Source organism: Phoenix dactylifera, chromosome 2 (genome assembly GCF_009389715.1).
Source record: "Phoenix dactylifera cultivar Barhee BC4 chromosome 2, palm_55x_up_171113_PBpolish2nd_filt_p, whole genome shotgun sequence".
NCBI lineage: Eukaryota > Viridiplantae > Streptophyta > Magnoliopsida > Arecales > Arecaceae > Phoenix > Phoenix dactylifera.
The window spans coordinates 24,677,756-24,695,342 of NC_052393.1; the positions used below are offsets into that span (position 1 = coordinate 24,677,756).

Consider the following 17,587-nt stretch of genomic DNA (forward strand, 5'->3'; position numbering starts at 1 on the left):
TAAAAATAATGACATCGTTATCCATTCTTTTGGAAACAGTTTTGACATCTAGCATATGTAAGTTTAATCCCACAGCTGCCATGACTTTAAGATTAGACCAGGATAATTTTGTCGGTAACATGTGTGACTCTGAAAAAAACATATCAGCTCGCACTTACTAGCTACTATAATCCCTATGATCCATCATGAACAATGTTCTGTTGAATTATCTTGACACATTTCGGCGTGTTCTCAATCCATCTATGATTGCTTTAAAAGGTGACGACCCACAATATGCTTTGATGAAAGACACCATGGTTTGCCCCAGAACCAGTAAACAAGATACTACAAGATACCACTGTCCACCCTGTGCGGCTATTAAGTGGACCTAACAAAACAAAACGTCAAGAGGAAGCATAAAAGAAACATGAATAATTTATAAGCTCTAGCAATAACATCTCTTTGACAAGAACACCCATACTAACAGCATAAAACCAGAATCCAGGAGGCAAAATAACACCTAATGATGAAAACAAATATCAGGAGGTCTGATCTCAGAATCAATGGGCAATCTCCCTTCTGTAGTCGAGAAGCTACAGTTGGTGCAAGTAGATCCATTAAACTCGGCGCAACTTCATAGAGTAAGATCTCAGAACCAGGTTCCATCTTGGAAAGCAATAGCCAGTCGTGCAAGCAGACCTGCCTCCAGAACAAAAAAAAAAGAGGGAGTTCAGCAAACAAGAGCAATTGACAAAGCACCCAAAGCGAATGACATGTGATGGAAATATAAATAGCTGGGATGCATCATTAAAAACCACAAACCCCACCTGATTTCAACTCAAAATTTTCAGCAGTTTGTTAGTGGTGATCCACAGTAATGAACGTCTGAGATGTCAGAAAGCCTTTGTCTTGGGGACAATGTCGAGCTGGCTGCCATGTCAACCTCTATGGTTGAGATGTTCTTTCTTTTTTGTGTTTCCTGCTTTGGTTTCTCTTCCGATGTCTCGAGGATGGGACTCAGTGCCAGCTGCTGATTTTGCTGCTGCATTAACATAGCTTGTGCTTCTGCCATGATGGAGGGGCTGTCATCTGTAGCATACAATATCTTCTGGATGACACCAACAATCTACATGAACATGGCAGTATTAGCAAATTCAATTCCACTGAAATAACATTCACGCTTATGCTACATATTCCCCTAAAACCCATAGCGAACTAATACTGCTGGAAAAAAAAAAGTAATAGAGAATGAGGTGAAGTTCTGCTTACAGGCAAATGCTCTATCTCAGGGCTTTGGCATAAGATCTCCACATCCCTCAATTTTCCAAAGTAGAAGTCCCTTTCTTTCTCCAGACTATCAACCAAAAGCTTCAACTCGGTGATCTGGAGTCAGGTTCATTCTTTTAGACTTTCAATAAGACCATAAATCAAACCACATTCTTAATATTAATCTAGTTTACCTGCTCATCATAAACTTGTCCTCCAGCATTAGTAGCAGGTTTTGCAGTCTTATGTGATGCATTTGCTGAATGTGCATCATTCTTCCGGGTGGACTGTGAGGCTTGAGCTTTGGGGGCAGCAGATGAAGATTTGGAAGCATGTGTAGGTGCTGTCCTTTTGTTTGCTTCCTTCCCACCTTTACAAGTATCTCTTCTCTCCACAGGATTGTAGCTAGAAGACAATAAGATTGAAACATAAAAATATTTTGAAACGATCAGCTTAAGCAAAAAACAAGCATACTTGCATACAATTTAGTACCCTCACAACTAGCATAGTTGAAACTTTCTGAGATTATTTCCAATAGATGAAAAGAAAACATAAATTAGAGGGGTGAAATGTTGAATAGATTCTGTTAGAGAACAACAAAAGAAAATTTGATTTCATGAGGAAAAAGAAAAGTGTAATGTTCAATATGCTTCTTACAATAAGATTTACACAATGAGATCGACAGTGTTGATCTTATTTTCCAGATTTACACAAAATTTTTGTCTCAAACAATAATCCAGGAAGCATCTTAATAAGACAATGTTGGCATTGAATGAATGGATTTTTACTGACCCAACAGATTCAGTTGTAAAATATTGCAAATGTACTCAAAGCAAACAAACGAATATAACTTACTTGTTTATGATGCCACCGTTGATAGAATCACAGTATCTCTTCATCCACTGCATGAATTCAAGGTTATCAAGGGGTCTTCCTTTCACGAGCTTGTTTACCTCAACATGCTGATAACCACAAAATTAGAACATATTATTTGAAGGAAATTAAGTCACATGAGCATAAGGACAATAAATCAACTCAGTTCGGTTTGTTTCTAAGCCCTAGGCAATCAAACTGTAAGATCAGCTTTCTACTCTTTCTCTAAATTTGCTCAGTGCTCACTCTGTCAACAGGTTTTGTTAACCGCTAGTTATGCATACATTCTGCTTCAACGAAAAAACTTCAAAGTAACAGAGAGAGCTGCCTAACTAAAATGGACTCTTCATGTTTACAGTGGAAGCCCTCAATTGATAACATCTTGAAAAACAGAAGCCCGATAAAACACAAAAATTAATCCACCCCAAGTGGTAACATCTTGAAAAACAGAAGCCCAAGAAAACACAAAAATTAATCCACCTCTACAAAAAAATACCCATAGCCTTATACAACACACAACATGTCGCAGTGAAACACCAAGTTTTAAATTTGTCCGTAGAAGGAAAAGGTAAAACAAGAATTTTGCATGCATGAAATCAAGACCAAATCTACAGCGACGAGCATTCAAAAACTCAAGATATGTAAACTCTCCAGAATAATGATAATATTTCATCTAAATGCATTATCACAAGCCTCCAGGAATACAACATCCAGGTCCATAACAAAGTTGCATTTCAGTTCTACTCCTGCAGTACGAAACCAAGAAGATCTTAAACTCAGAGAAATCATAAAAAGCTTAGAAGATAAAGGAACATAAATCCAATAAACAGGGTAAAGGGATACAAGCCCACACCCAGATTACTTACTTATATCTAATGTAAGATGCAGTGAAAAGAAAGGAGCCAGAGAAAATATGTATCAAAATGCTTAGCTTAGAAAAGTCTTTTCTAATACCTGCAGTTAAATTTACATGGAGGAATCACAGGCTGCTGTTAATTTTAAAGAAACCTGGTTTGACATGGACAAGCAACAAAAAGACGTGTGGTTGTGGTGTGGAGCGACCCCTTAAGAAACAACTCAGCCATGATCGTTTTCCAATGAATGCTTATGATATGACATTACCCATTAGGTAAGATGCACTCAGAAAAGTTTGATCGTGTTCTCTTCTCACTACACTTTCTTAGTTAATTGCAAAACCAAGACAGCCTGAACATATAATTCTGGAGGACAGCAAGAAACAGATCTCAGAAATTTCTTATTTGTTTAAATCGATTTTCTGACAAGTTGACATATGTTTGCCATATTTTGTTTATATATTAGGAAGATGGTTGCACCGGGGCTGTACGTGATTTAGTGCCATCATCCATGTATTTGAATGTTTCTTAAAGAGATAGGAGTGAGGGATTTACTTTCATTAGGTGGTGTCACTATCTATGCACTTGTATTTTGTAAAGGGAGTAACATTAATATCTGGAATGTTTTGGCACTTATATTTTCCATTGTTGAAAGCCATCCAAAGATCAAGGAGTGGGGGAAAAAAATCAAAAAACCATCCGAACAAATGAAACTATAATATTGATCAAACTCAGTGGTCTTTCTTTGCTCTTTTTCAATAAGTTATTATCAACATCATTTTGTCATTTTGAAATAAAAAAACCCAAGGTTCTACCATTTGATACACTAAACCATTCAACTGTCAAACTAAAATGACTCTACAATAATAAATTTCCCAATTCTCATGCCAAACCGCTAAGCGCTCAAAAGACACTAGAGCAGTAAATTGCCCAAAAAATCCCAATTAGCAACAGGAATATGAGCAGTCATAATAATTGCCCCAAACAAAAGACCAACTTGATGTCTACAAGATATTCGGCATTTCATACCCATAAATATTTTGCAAGTTTATTGCGAAAATGTAAATCTTTGACATCATTCTGGAAAACCCATAAGATTCCCTCATTACAAGATACACTTACCCTAGATATCAACAAACCAAGAAAGCAACAAAGAAATCTTAAAAATTTCAGAAGTTATCCTTGGAAGACAATAACTAAGAAGACATTAGAAGAATTCTCGAAATATATTTCGGAACGAACAAAAAGCAAATATTACTACAAAAAGAACCAGAGATCAGAGTATCAAAAAAGAAAGAGGGACTTAAAGAAGAGGATATAATGGAGACCTTGTTGATCTTGAGCTTGTTGAAGACTTCCTGGAGGACCTTGTAGTTCTGGATCATCTCGTACTCGTTCTTGGCGTCGAAGTTCACCTTGTGCATCGGCACTACACCCGGGTGCACCGCGTCCATCAGCTGGCACTGCACCGCCCCCGACGCCGCCTATAATCCCATTCCATCTCATATGATCAGCATAAAATGAGATCAAAAGGATCCAATTCCTCATCGGATCAAAAACAAAGATAGATCTAAATCTTTAAAAACAAACAGCCCAGTAAAATAAAAGAATCGTCAAAGGGAGAAAGAATCGAGGAAACCTCTTCGACTTTGGAGAGATTGAGCTGGAGGGTGGAGTTGATCCAGGCCAGGATCTCCCCCCGCCCCACGAAGTAGGCCGAATCCATCATTCCGATCTTCGCCGCCATCTCAAAACAAAGATCGCAGGGAAAGAAGACGAGAAGAATCACCGCAGAGATCGCAAGAAAAGGATTTGGGGATTCCTTTGGGGTAGGGTTTTGAAGATTTCTTCTTCGATTTGGGAGGAGGAGGGCGGGCTTTGGAGAGTTGTCGGTTCGATGCGGCAATAAAAAGGAGTGGGATCCCGTCGTTTAGAGTAGGGTCTCTTTGGATTTCAAATTTTATTTGCCGCCTGGGGGAGGCTTCGTAAAAGGGCAGTGGGCTGATCGAAGGGATCATCGATCGGACGGTTGGGAGCAAAGGGGATGGGAGAACGGTCAGGGGCTGTTTGGTAATTTTAGTATTCTCTTTTTGAATTCCAATGTGCGGGGCCTTTTGGTAATTTTAAATTCTATTTTCGGACCGTTGGGGCCCAAGGGAAGCATATCATATGAAACATTGAAAGTGCTTACCGGTTTAATACATTTAAATTCAATCAGTTCTAATACTGATTTAACAGATTTTGGACCTATTTAATAAATAGTTATATTTAGGTTGATAGATTTTTTACTTATCTTTGACCCGATCCATTCTGGCTCTGACCTAACCCAATCGCCACACCTAATTTATAGATCATTGAACTTCAATTCACACGGTTGCACCTCTCGCCAACTAGGCAAGTAAGTTGAAGGTTCGATTCTAATTGAACTCGCCCTCAAGAAATGAGTGAAACCGGGGTAGAAAAGGTGGGAATTAACCTATCCTAGTTTCACAAGAAAACAAAAAATCATCATTCATCATCCACATGTAGTTGATTTGCTTTTGAGTAATGCTTAGAGGTATTATTTTGTGTACATCAAAAAATCTTGGTGCCATTCAGTATGAAAGGATTGGTGTAACCTGTATGACTACGGGTGTGGTTGAGTACCAAGTTGTCAAGCTAGCATTCATAGGCTTTAGAAACTTTCTGTGTGCACTTGTAAATGGGCATCCAAAAGTACCTTCTACTTTTCTCCTTCTGCTCAACCTGCGGCACTTGCTTTTGAATTCTGTTCTGCCATCCAAAAAAACAAGAGAACCATGTAAACTCATAAGAAAGTAGATACAGAAGAATCAAACCCACAGCAATCACTCTCGATGATCAGTTAAATGATTTTACTTAAATGAAGTTCTTCAGACTTTTAGAACACCCCATGGGAGAAGGCCAAGATACTGAATGATAACTAGCATTGCCTATGGATATACTTATACTATATATGCAAGACAAAGGAAACATAGGTTCTGAAAATACCATCGGATTGATGCTTCCCCTTCATTCCTAAAACAAACTAGGTGTAACCCACATAGGTGGCGACCAATGCAACAAAGATACACGTAAATTGCATGCTATTTGCACGACGTAGTCATCCTTGAAGCTGAATGAATTCATAGTATGACTTCTACGATCACCATCTTCATAGTGCTGCAGAAAATAAGAAACAATATAGTAGATGAAATTCCCACTCCATCTGTAACAATCTAAGACTTCATCCAAAATGGCTAGTTGGAAGATATTATTTGGATTCCTTGATCCTGTATAAGTACCCAAGATTTATCCAGTGAATAATCGATGTAGAACTAAACACACGCTCGCATGGGTCCTCACATACTCCCCCGTTCAAGCCCTAACGTCCTCGTCAGGCTTGGATTCAAATCTATTTAAATCTAATCACAAACACCACGATTAGCCCGTGGTCAGTGTCCCCTAGTTCACATAGGTTATGGACTAGGTCTGCTCTGATACCATTTGTAACAACCCAAGACCTTATCCAAAATGGCTAGCCGGAAGGTATTATTTGAGTTTTTTGATCATGTATACGTATCCAAAATCTACCTAACGAATAACCGATGTAGGACTAAACACACGCTCGTATGGTCCTCACACCATCTATTAAAATTAACAACGGAGAGATAGAAGCAGCAATTACTATCACCCAAGAACAGCATGTCGCAGATGTCCTCCACCTTGAGCCACTTTCGCTGGCCATCTACGTCCAACTGGAACACATCATACTTCATTCCACCATTGGCCCTTTGGCTTTCGAAATTCCGTACCATCATAAGCAGCTCCCGAGATTATTGGTGGAGAAAATATTTCTGGTCCCAGCCTTATCGTAGCCTCGAATGCAATCTAGTCCTCTTGAGGAGCGTTGACATCATCAACTGTAACCTCTCCATAAGCAGTGACTGAATAAAACCTTCCCTTATGATAAGCGACATCGATTTCGGGATTGGGACGGAAATATGGATCCACGATTCATCCCGAATTCTACAGAAGGCCAAAATCCCCATGTTTTGGAGGACAGCCATGACAATGCAGTCAGAGTCCAAAGCGGGATTCGATGACAAAAGACAGCATTCTTTATAGAACATTTGTCGAGCAACTGGCGCGCATTTGGACCTGGAATAAGATCCGCGTCGTCCTCGCCAGTGGCGTCCTCCTCTGAGGGAGGAAAGTGCAGAAATTCAATGGAGGGAGGTGGATGTGGGCTCTGGTGACGGGATTCAACAGGGAGATGGCGAGGCGTCGTTCGAGCACCAACCAGCCATGGGAGGATCCACAGAACCGTTTACCACGGGTTTCGGGGAGCTCGAGCGTCCCTGAGGTCGAAGAAGAGGCGTCCGGCGTCGGCGTTGTCTGGTGATGAATCGTGTGGGAGGAGAAGCCATGGGAGCTGCCGGGGGAGATGGCGGGGCCTCGCCGGCGACGCGGAGCACCATGACGTGCAGACAGCGCGGAATCGAACGTAGTCGGTGATGAAGATAATTTTCGTTTTTGCGTATATTACCCTCTTCATAATCGAATTTACGTAAATATTCTCATAAAATTACTATTTTCACTTGTATCACCTTAAATACTAGTTTTGTATATAATTATATATATATATTTGAACGGTCTAAAATTGAAATGACCATAAAACCTTGAGTAGCTACGCAAAAAGAAAAAATTATAAAACTATAAATATAAATAGCAATTTTATAAAAATATTCATATAATTTTGTATATTTATAAAAATATATAATCCCTAAAGATATTTTAAAAATTAAATTTTAGATTATCTAAATACTGCATTATGAAGGTTACCATTAGCCATTGTCATGGCATATATAACAAACTACAGGAAAAAGATATTGCTCGCTCATATTTATGTAGTAAAAAAAAACAGTGAAGAAGTAGTGAACTATCTAGCAAAAAAAAAAAAAAAAAAAAGTAGGGAACTACTTGAGAAGGCTTCTCTCAAATAGTACATACATAGGATCTTTGGTACCTTTAAGTTGCACACACTTATGATAGTTTGAGTGCATTGTGGGCTTTCATTGGCTAAAGTTGATGACATACTTTTCCTCCATTTAAAATCACTTTCTAACGCCATGCTTCGTGATTTTGAGGTCTGGAATTTGCACCAAGAAGAATATTTGTCGAATTGATAAGAAGGGAATGGAACGATGATGAGAGGGACCCTGATATCAACGGCAAGGAGAGCTCCCATGAAGGAAAGAGGGAGAGAGAGAGGCTGCCGGTGGTGGAGAAAAGAGCCATGCGAATGGAAATTTCAGACAGGTGAGGAAAAGTGAGAGATGGAGAGAGATTGAAAAATACCTTAAAAAAAAGTAGAGTGACTGGGGCAATCATGAGTGGAAGAGAGCGCTCGCAGGTGGAAGAGGAGAATATCAACGAGTCAGGTAAGTTCCTAGCGAGACCCATTAACTCATTACTTGCTTCGTAGGTAAAATAGTAATTTCACAATTCTAGTTAATTTTTAATTTAAATAAATGTGATTTTGACTATAGAACCTTTATAGTGGAGATATTCATGCAAAAATAGTGTTTGATGAGGGTAAGTATGCAGATATCAATTTTAGGAAGGTATTCATATAAATTCTAATATATAGAAGGGTATTCATGGAAAAAAACATCATAAAAATCCAAGATAAGGAACAAGAAAGACAAAAAAAAGCTATCGTATCCGCATAACTTCATGGTAGTGACTTCACTTAGTGAAATTGGAAACTAAATCCTGCCATTGCCTCTACCATCAGCCATCATCAAGGATTGGAAGAAAGATTGTTTTTTTTTTTGCGTGTGTTCACAAAAATAGTAGTTGATTACAAAAATACATTTTTAAAAAATTTAAAAAATAATTTTTATTTATGAAAATGGGGGTAAAAAGTGATGTTGCATGTTATTTAAAGTTTTATTGGAAGCTTAACATTGGATCTTTTAATTGACCCACATCATTTATTTGTTAGCGAATAAAGCGATGTCTTTGCACAATCAAGCCCTATTAGCAAATGGTTCTCAAAGTTGTTTTTATTTTTTTTCCATTGAATAAATAATTTGTCGGATAATGAGCAGAATAACTTGGATGGCACTTATGCTTCCCATCTTTCAAGTACAGCGCCAATGCCTTGATCAGCCTAAATACCCCCACTGCTTCCTTCTGTGCTCCCTCCATTCTCTGTCTCCCCTCAAACCAGGTACAAATAGCTAACTCTTGCCCTTTCTCCTTACGGGGCTTTTTATAAACTTTTTTACCATGAACCAGGTTTGTTGTCATTTGCAATCAACCATGCCTAACAAAAGACCTCAAGAGGCTTTATGAGGACCATAGGGATGTGTGTTTAGTCCTAAATCGGTTATTCGCTGGAAATATCTTATGCAGAACTAACAAATCCAAAAAATACCTTTCGACTAGCCTTTTTAGGTGAGATTATAGATTGTTATAAAATGTTGTCAGAGTGGACCCGACCCATGACCCATATAGACAATGGTAATGAGAATTTGAAGATGTTGACAAGGAAAACGTACAAGAAGACACCATGTGGTGGCAAACTCATACATGAAAGAACCATCCTTCAACTGCAAGGGACCCAGAAAAGACCAGCATTGTTTATATCTAAACATGCCAGGAAAAACATGGTTGGCCAAGAAAATAAAACTTACTATACTGTCCATGGGCCAGCTTTTCAGTCATCACACTATTAATTAGCAACTGCACTCAACTAGTCATTTATATTGTTCACAATTTCTCACCAGGCTCCATTGGTGGCTTTCAGCCCCAGATAACACTCCTTACCTCTGCCATCAACTCTGCCTCTCCAGCCAAATCCATAAAGTTTGCTCCCTGTGATCGAATGGAGCATCTCGTAAGATTCCTCGCCTTCGGATCATGTCTATACTCAAATGCATTTTCCTTCTAGCTGCCATTTACAGCCTCCATGACCTAGCAAAAAGCTGAACAGAAAACCTACATGGCTGCCCATGTCATGCTCCATACGTATAGATCTTTCAATGATTTTTTGGACTTATAAATATAATTGGTTAGTGATTACCTTATCCACATTGATGCATCAAAAGAGGTCGCTAGGAGAGACTTCTGTGTGCCTGTACATCCTCCACCACCGGCTGCTACGAGGGTTGCGTTCCTCTAAACTGGTTGTTATGGCATCCAGAGTTATGAGTTGCTATATAACACTATACTATCTCATACAAGCCCTATCAAAGCATATGGATTAGTTGTTGAGATTTGATATCTTCTCCACATCGAGTGCTGGTATCACAATACATGCCATACTGAGGAATATATCTGGTACTAAAATTGCAAACTCGTTTAATTCTATCTCAAAACCAAGTGAAGCTGTAATCTCTGCTCAGTCAAAGGAGGCTAAAAAAAGAGAGAATTTTCTTTTCCTTTCTATTTACAAGAGAGCAAAAGAGCAAACATTTTACTGCCACGTCCATAAAAGCTAATATTTTTAGCATAGAGACAGAAAATTTTACGTGTGAAAAGTAAAAAATAATTAAAATATTACTAATGCAATCCACAAGCTATCTTTGGACTTCTGTCAGCCATGCAAGCTGACAACTGCTGCTTCGATTTTTACACACCTAGAGCCTCGCTAACAGGAAAAAGATAGCATACGTGCCCAATATCACAAACGGAGACGCAATGAGAGCTCCACCGGGGCGCGGCAAACTAAGACGTTTCTTATCATGCGGGTGTATCGTTGGGCAAATACATTGTCTATACCTTTGCCTGATCCTCATTGTTTTCGCCAAAATATGGTAGCTATAAGTGTTAAACATACGTTCTAAAAAAGGGGTTCCAAGAGCAATGATGCATAAAAGAATCCTGATACGCTTGCAGCTGGGAGGCAACACTACATATATACCCATCGCGAATGCAGTGGACATATATGCCCACAAATGCCACCCATGGACACCATGCAGCCCACACGAGGTATCGTGTGCGATGATGTATACTAAGTATCGACATTCCTGCATACATGAGCCAGAATGTGGCAATGATGGAGAAGACAAACGCGGAGGCATCTGAGACTAGGAATACCTTGAAGGCATACTCTTTTGCTAGAACTGCTGTGCCACGGCCTGGATGATCATCAGCTACGTACCCCCCGGGGACGGTGAAACCAGCAGCAAATGTGACCGTAGCAATCAACACAGAAGCAATCCCGCGATTTTTGGCAAAATTCGCCTGTCTCCGGAAATCTTTGTACTTATCATCGCCGGTCAGTTTCTCTTTGACCACATCACTGGATAATTTACCGCTTTCTAAATCATGCAATTATGGAGGACTGGAAAGAGCCTTTGTTAAAGCCAAGCAGCGAGCAATACTGGAAACTCCTGCTGCATTCTACGGTACAAGAAAAAGTTTAGAACATAAAAAGAGAGATTAGTTGAAAGATTGAGAACACTAAATGTTTATAGTTAACATTAACATATCCACTCCTTATAAGCGAGCATCCCAGACTCGATGATAATATTTATTTATTTATTAAAAATACGGATTTTTTTTGGGTACAAAAGGTAAGGTAATTCCGGATCTCTTCACAAGATAAGAGCTAAAAGGTGCCGTCCAGTGAGCCGAAGTCTCGTTAACAAGATTAGCATTTATTATCGTAAGAAATGAATGCTCATGATCAAGATTTCTGTTTAGAAAAATATCTAGGGCGTTCATACATATGTGAGTTGAAGAAAAAGTGCTTATGCTTGTATGGCAAGCAAAACATGCATGAGGTCGTTAAGAGTTTTACCCTCTGGAATTGCAGGTCTTCATCCCAGATTCCGTAAGCCAAGTCGAGAGGGGAGAAGCCGTCGTGGTTGATAACGTTGACGCATACGGCTTCATCCCGGAGAAGAAAATGCACGCTCGCTTCGACGTATTTCCCTCATTATCCTGGTCATTTAACAGCTTCTTGAGATCCGGTCTCGTGGAGATAATTCTCTTGACCGCATTTAACTTTCCCCTTTTGAAAGCGACATGAAGAAAATTCTTTCCTCCTTGTCTAATAATTCGTCTGTATCTGGGCACTGTTTTAAGATCTGTCGAAGTATAGGAACGTTTCCTATAGTAGCTGCCATGTGTATGGGAAATGAGCCATTGGCATCTGGTTGGTAGGTTGTAGAGGGATATCGCTCTAATAATAGCTTCACCGTAAGACGATGACCTTCTAAAGCTGCATAATGAAGTGGAATTCCCCCAGAGGAATCCACACCTTTGGCGAGCATTGGCTTCCAATCCAATAAGTCTCGTGTAATTCCTATCACGTAAGCATTATGAAAGGTATGGTGAGTACTTGTGTTATACATTGTTCATGGTGCTTTCACAAATTAAAAGACGGAGCATTGTCTTCCATGCATATACTTGCTTTATACTCTGCTTATATGCATCTATTAAGATATTTAATCATCACAAGAACACTAAAAGAAGAAAAAAAATCAAAGTTTGTTATTAGTTATCCTAAATGGGCAGGAACAACACCAGCTAAGAAGCGGGCCAAGCCGATCCACTCGATCACATCTGGTCTCGACAACATCCCGTCTACTTCATTTTTGGGCCGATCCCTTAATTTCAATAAAAGCCAGTTGGCAATCTTGCCTCCCTTGTCATCAAAAAAAAAAAGGGTCAATCTCTTAAGGCCTGAGTTCTTCCTAGTGAATAATTGCAGTTAGCAGTTGCTTAATTCCCACTTTCTGGATCTTCTGAGGTTGAGGAAAAGATTCCTAGGTGGCTGTGCTTTTTTTTTTTTTTTGTATTATTTGATATAGCTTTCTTGTTTCTTTAGTATTTGATCATTCCATGGTGGTTTCATACTCCATATGAAAAGGTGGTGATCTACGCAAGTTCCTTAAAAAAAAGAAGAAGAGTGAGATCAGTATATAGGTCAAGTGCTCGATTACCTCGACTTCATAGGATTGCTGCATGCAGCGCCGTTTTTTTGTTAGGGCCTGCGTAAGATGCTGGAGAAGCATTCCCCCAGGAGGAAGACCGTAGCAAGGCTTTGGCTACATCGAGGGATCCTGTCACGATGGCCAGATAGAGCGGAGACATGCCGACACTATTCGGCATTGAAGCCAGTCCAGCATCCTCCTCCATCAGTACTTTGGCCACGCTCGCATGGTTATATATAGCGGCCTCGTGCAAAGCATTCGCCTCCTTCCTGTTCCTCGCCCTCAGCACTCTCCTTTTTTCGATCTCGCCCTCGCTTGCAAATTGGATGATGAGGGAGACCATCTTGTCATCCCCAGCCTTTGCAGCGCAATGCAATAGAGTATCGAGCCTCATGTTTGGTGTTGCTAAAAGAGAGACCTCTCTACGACAAATCTCCTCGGCAATATCGAGATGTCCTCGACTAGCAACTATATGGAGGACCGTGTTCCCCTCCAGTGGAACTCCAAGGAGGCTGCCGGTATCTTCTTGTGTTGGAGCATTCTTTGGTACTGTTATTGTGATCCCCCCCACTGAAGCTCCAGAAGAAAAATCTCCTGGTCATAGTAACTCATCCAGAATTCTTTTGTCTCCTGATGCTACTAATTCGAGCAATTTAGGATTCATGGGTACGCGACCAGGCTGGACTTCGCCCGGAGGAACTTCAAGATTGGAATATGTTTGTGTTGTTTTTGGCTAGTCATGCTCTCCTCGGCCATAGTTTCAGCAGCGTTGTGTGCTCCAAGGAATGCTATCTCTCTCTCTCTTAATTGAAGGGGTTCGGCTATAGTTTTTGCATCTTAGTGTACACCAAGGACTTCTCTCTCTCTCTCTCTCTCTTGATTGAAGGGGAGGCAATAAACCCACCCAAATTTATTGATGGAGAAGTATTTACATCAGGAGAGGCTACAAAAAAAGGATATACAAAAGGCAGGCAAAAGGAATTAGCCTGAAAGGAGAAGGAAATATTTTTGATGTAACGGGAGGAAGGAAATAATTTTCCGTAATTTGTTAAGAGGGAACAAAGAATAAAGTGTTTAGAAGTAGGAGTTGGAAAAGAAAAGCAAAGTGATACAAGAACAAAGTTTAAACTTCATTTAGAAGCTATGGATATATTCTTTCTCATTGCTCTTTAGCAAAGCTTTTTATAAAGATGGTGCTATTTGCTTTTATAATGGTTTCATAGGCACATAGTCTTTTTTTTCTTTCTTTCTTTTTTTACCATGATGGCGAACCTTTTTTTATCATTGTAGCACTATTGGAGGCACTAATTATGTTTAAACTTAAAGTGTGGCACACACAGACACACTCAGAGAGAGAGATGGTAGGAAATCGGAAAGCATATAAGATATTAGGATCGCCTTCTTAGGAAATTTTAATCCTAGATTTTAGGGAGTACTTGGCTAATTGAGCTAGAGTTGGAAAGCTTGAAGATTATGATTCATCCTATGGATATCAAGGAGATGGCATAAATAGACAATCTATGATGAAGGTATAGGATTCCTTCATTGATTGTGCAAATGGTGAAATGATGAAGTAATGTTATAGGTTCCTTTATTGTATACTACTTTTCATTTTATGATGGTTATCATGGCAATCATAATAAACATTATTATAACCATCATGATTTTCGTAATAATTGGGCCCAACACATGGCCAAACATTTGATGAGTGGGCCCAGACCCCAGATGGGCCAGCCTGACTCTATGTCGGCAGCCTATCTGTGGGAAGCCACCTCATGCCAATTGATGGAACAGGGGGAGTCCAACTGCTGAACAACAGCTGTTACGGGTGTCCCCCACCAGCATGAGGTATCCCAATCGCTTTGATGGCTAAGCCCACTTAGGAGGTTTGTATAAACCCTCTTATGGCCAAACTCTTTTACTTAAACCACTTACAGTTCATCCCTCTCTCTTAGGATTTTAGAATCCTTCTTGTTACGGCATGCGTAAGATGCTGGAGAAGCATTCTCCCAGGAGGAAGACCATAGCAAGGCTTTGGCTACATCGAGGGATCCTGTCACGATGGCCAGATAGAGCAGAGACATGCCGACACTATTCGGCATTGACGCCAGTCCAGCATCCTCCTCCATCAGTACTTTGGCCACGCTCGCATGGTTATATTTAGCGGCCTCGTGCAAAGCATTCGCCTGGTTCCTATTCCTCGCCCTCACGACTCTTCTTTCTTCGATCTCGCCCTCGCTTGCAAGCTGGATGATGAGGGAGACCATCTTGTCATCCCCAGCCCTTGCAGCGCAATGCAATGGAGTGTCGAGCCTTGTGTTTGGTGCTTGCCAAAAGAGAGACCACTCTACGACAAATCTCCTCGATAATATCGAGATGTCCTCGACTAGCAACTATATGGAGGACCGTGTTCCCCTCCAGTGGAACTCCAAGGAGGCTGCCGGTATCTTCTTGTGTTGGAGCATTCTTTGGTACTGTTATTGTGATCCCCCCCACTGAAGCTCCAGAAGAAAAATCTCCTGGTCGTAGTAACTCATCCAGAATTCTTTTGTCTCCTGATGATGCTAATTTGAGCAATTTAGGATTCATGGGTACGCGACCAGGCTGGACTTCGCCTGGAGGAACTTCAAGATTGGAATATGTTTGTGTTGTTTGGCTAGTCATGCTCTCCTCGACCATAGTTTCAGCAGTGTTGTGTGCTCCAAGGAATGCTATCTCTGTCTCTCTTAATTGAAGGGGTTCGGCTATAGTTTTTGCAGCTTAGTGTGCACCAAGGACTTCTCTCTCTCTCTCTCTCTCTCTCTCTCTCTCTTGATTGAAGGGGAGGCAATAAACTCACCCCAATTTATTGATGGAGAAGTATTTACATTAGGAGAGGTTACAAAAAAAGGATATACAAAAGGCAAGCAAAAGAAATTAGCCTGAAAGGAGAAGGAAATATTTTTGATGTAACGGGAGGAAGGAAATAATTTTCCGTAATTTGTTAAGAGGGAACAAAGAATAAAGTGTTTAGAAGTAGGAGTTGGAAAAGAAAAGCAAAGTGATACAAGAACAAAGTTTAAACTTCATTTAGAAGCTATGGATATATTCTTTCTCATTGCTCTTTAGCAAAGCTTTTTATAAAGATGGTGCTATTTGCTTTTATAATGGTTTCATAGGCACATAGTCTTTTTTTTCTTTCTTTCTTTTTTTACCATGATGGCGAACCTTTTTTTATCATTGTAGCACTATTGGAGGCACTAATTATATTTAAACTTAAAGTGTGGCACACACAGACACACTCAGAGAGAGAGATGGTAGGAAATCGGAAAGCATATAAGATATTAGGATCGCCTTCTTAGGAAATTTTAATCCTAGATTTTAGGGAGTACTTGGCTAATTGAGCTAGAGTTGGAAAGCTTGAAGATTATGATTCATCCTATGGATATCAAGGAGATGGCATAAATAGACAATCTATGATGAAGGTATAGGATTCCTTCATTGATTGTGCAAATGGTGAAATGATGAAGTAATGTTATAGGTTCCTTTATTGTATACTACTTTTCATTTTATGATGGTTATCATGGCAATCATAATAAACATTATTATAACCATCATGATTTTTGTAATGACTGGGCCCAACACATAGCCCAACATTTGATTAGTGGGCCCGGACCCCAGATGGGCCAGCCTGACTCTATGTCGGCAGCCTATTTGTGGGAAGCCACCTCATGCCAATTGATGGAACAGGGGGAGTCCAACTGCTGAACAGCGGCTGTTACGGGTGTCCCCCACCAACATGAGGTATCCCAATCGCTTTGATGGCTAAGCCCACTTAGGAGGTTTGTATAAACCCTCTTATGGCCAATCTCTTTTACTTAAACCACTTACAGTTCATTCCTCTCTCTTAGGATTTTAGAATCCTTCTTGTTAGGGCATGCGTAAGATGCTGGAGAAGCATTCTCCCAGGAGGAAGACCATAGCAAGGCTTTGGCTACATCGAGGGATCCTGTCACAATGGCCAGATAGAGCAGAGACATGCCGACACTATTCGGCATTGACGCCAGTCCAGCATCCTCCTCCATCAGTACTTTGGCCACGCTCGCATGGCTATATTTAGCGGCCTCGTGCAAAGCATTCGCCTGGTTCCTATTCCTCGCCCTCACGACTCTTCTTTCTTCGATCTCGCCCTCGCTTGCAAGCTGGATGATGAGGGAGACCATCTTGTCATCCCCAGCCCTTGCAGCGCAACGCAATGGAGTGTCGAGCCTTGTGTTTGGTGCTTGCCAAAAGAGAGACCACTCTACGACAAATCTCCTCGGTAATATCGAGATGTCCTCGACTAGCAACTATATGGAGGACCGTGTTCCCCTCCAGTGGAACTCCAAGGAGGCTGCCGGTATCTTCTTGTGTTGGAGCATTCTTTGGTACTGTTATTGTGATCCCCCCCACTGAAGCTCTAGAAGAAAAATCTCCTGGTCGTAGTAACTCATCCAGAATTCTTTTGTCTCCTGATGATGCTAATTTGAGCAATTTAGGATTCATGGGTACGCGACCAGGCTGGACTTCGCCTGGAGGAACTTCAAGATTGGAATATGTTTGTGTTGTTTGGCTAGTCATGCTCTCCTCGACCATAGTTTCAGCAGCGTTGTGTGCTCCAAGGAATGCTATCTCTGTCTCTCTTAA

General features: G+C 40.5%; 2 protein-coding genes across 2 annotated transcripts; both read right to left on the reverse strand.

Annotated features, from left to right (window-relative positions):
• Positions 1-390: 390 nt before the first annotated feature.
• On the reverse strand, positions 391-5,171 carry LOC103719185 (microtubule-associated protein RP/EB family member 1C). The gene is made up of 7 exons (XM_008808302.4): positions 4,612-5,171; positions 4,301-4,456; positions 2,101-2,207; positions 1,440-1,650; positions 1,249-1,362; positions 807-1,105; positions 391-678 (listed from the first exon to the last, which is right to left on the reverse strand). The coding sequence occupies exons 1-6, from the start codon at positions 4,717-4,719 to the stop codon at positions 827-829; spliced, it is 975 nt and encodes a 324-aa protein (XP_008806524.2). The 5' UTR covers positions 4,720-5,171; the 3' UTR covers positions 391-678; positions 807-826.
• Positions 5,172-5,630: 459 nt separating this feature from the next.
• Positions 5,631-15,189, reverse strand: LOC103719204 (ankyrin-1-like). Its single transcript, XM_039123976.1, has 5 exons — positions 14,901-15,189; positions 13,021-13,516; positions 11,079-11,283; positions 6,063-6,152; positions 5,631-5,744 (listed from the first exon to the last, which is right to left on the reverse strand). The coding sequence occupies exons 1-5, from the start codon at positions 15,187-15,189 to the stop codon at positions 5,631-5,633; spliced, it is 1,194 nt and encodes a 397-aa protein (XP_038979904.1).
• Positions 15,190-17,587: the final 2,398 nt, after the last annotated feature.

Bases quoted from the DNA above. Each gene is read 5' to 3' on its own strand.
- LOC103719204 (XM_039123976.1), bottom strand. From the start codon at position 15,189: ATGGTCTCCCTCATCATCCAGCTTGCAAGCGAGGGCGAGATCGAAGAA. The intron at 13,517-14,900 runs GTAACAAGAAGG...TACTATGACCAG, and splicing joins TCCAGCATCTTACGCATGCC to GAGATTTTTCTTCTGGAGCT. The intron at 5,745-6,062 runs GTATCTTTGTTG...TTTGGATGGCAG, and splicing joins AAATAGCATGCAATTTACGT to AACAGAATTCAAAAGCAAGT.
- LOC103719185 (XM_008808302.4), bottom strand. From the start codon at position 4,719: ATGGCGGCGAAGATCGGAATGATGGATTCGGCCTACTTCGTGGGGCGG. The intron at 4,457-4,611 runs GTTTCCTCGATT...ATGGGATTATAG, and splicing joins ATCTCTCCAAAGTCGAAGAG to GCGGCGTCGGGGGCGGTGCA. The intron at 2,208-4,300 runs GTCTCCATTATA...TGTGGTTATCAG, and splicing joins ACAAGCTCAAGATCAACAAG to CATGTTGAGGTAAACAAGCT.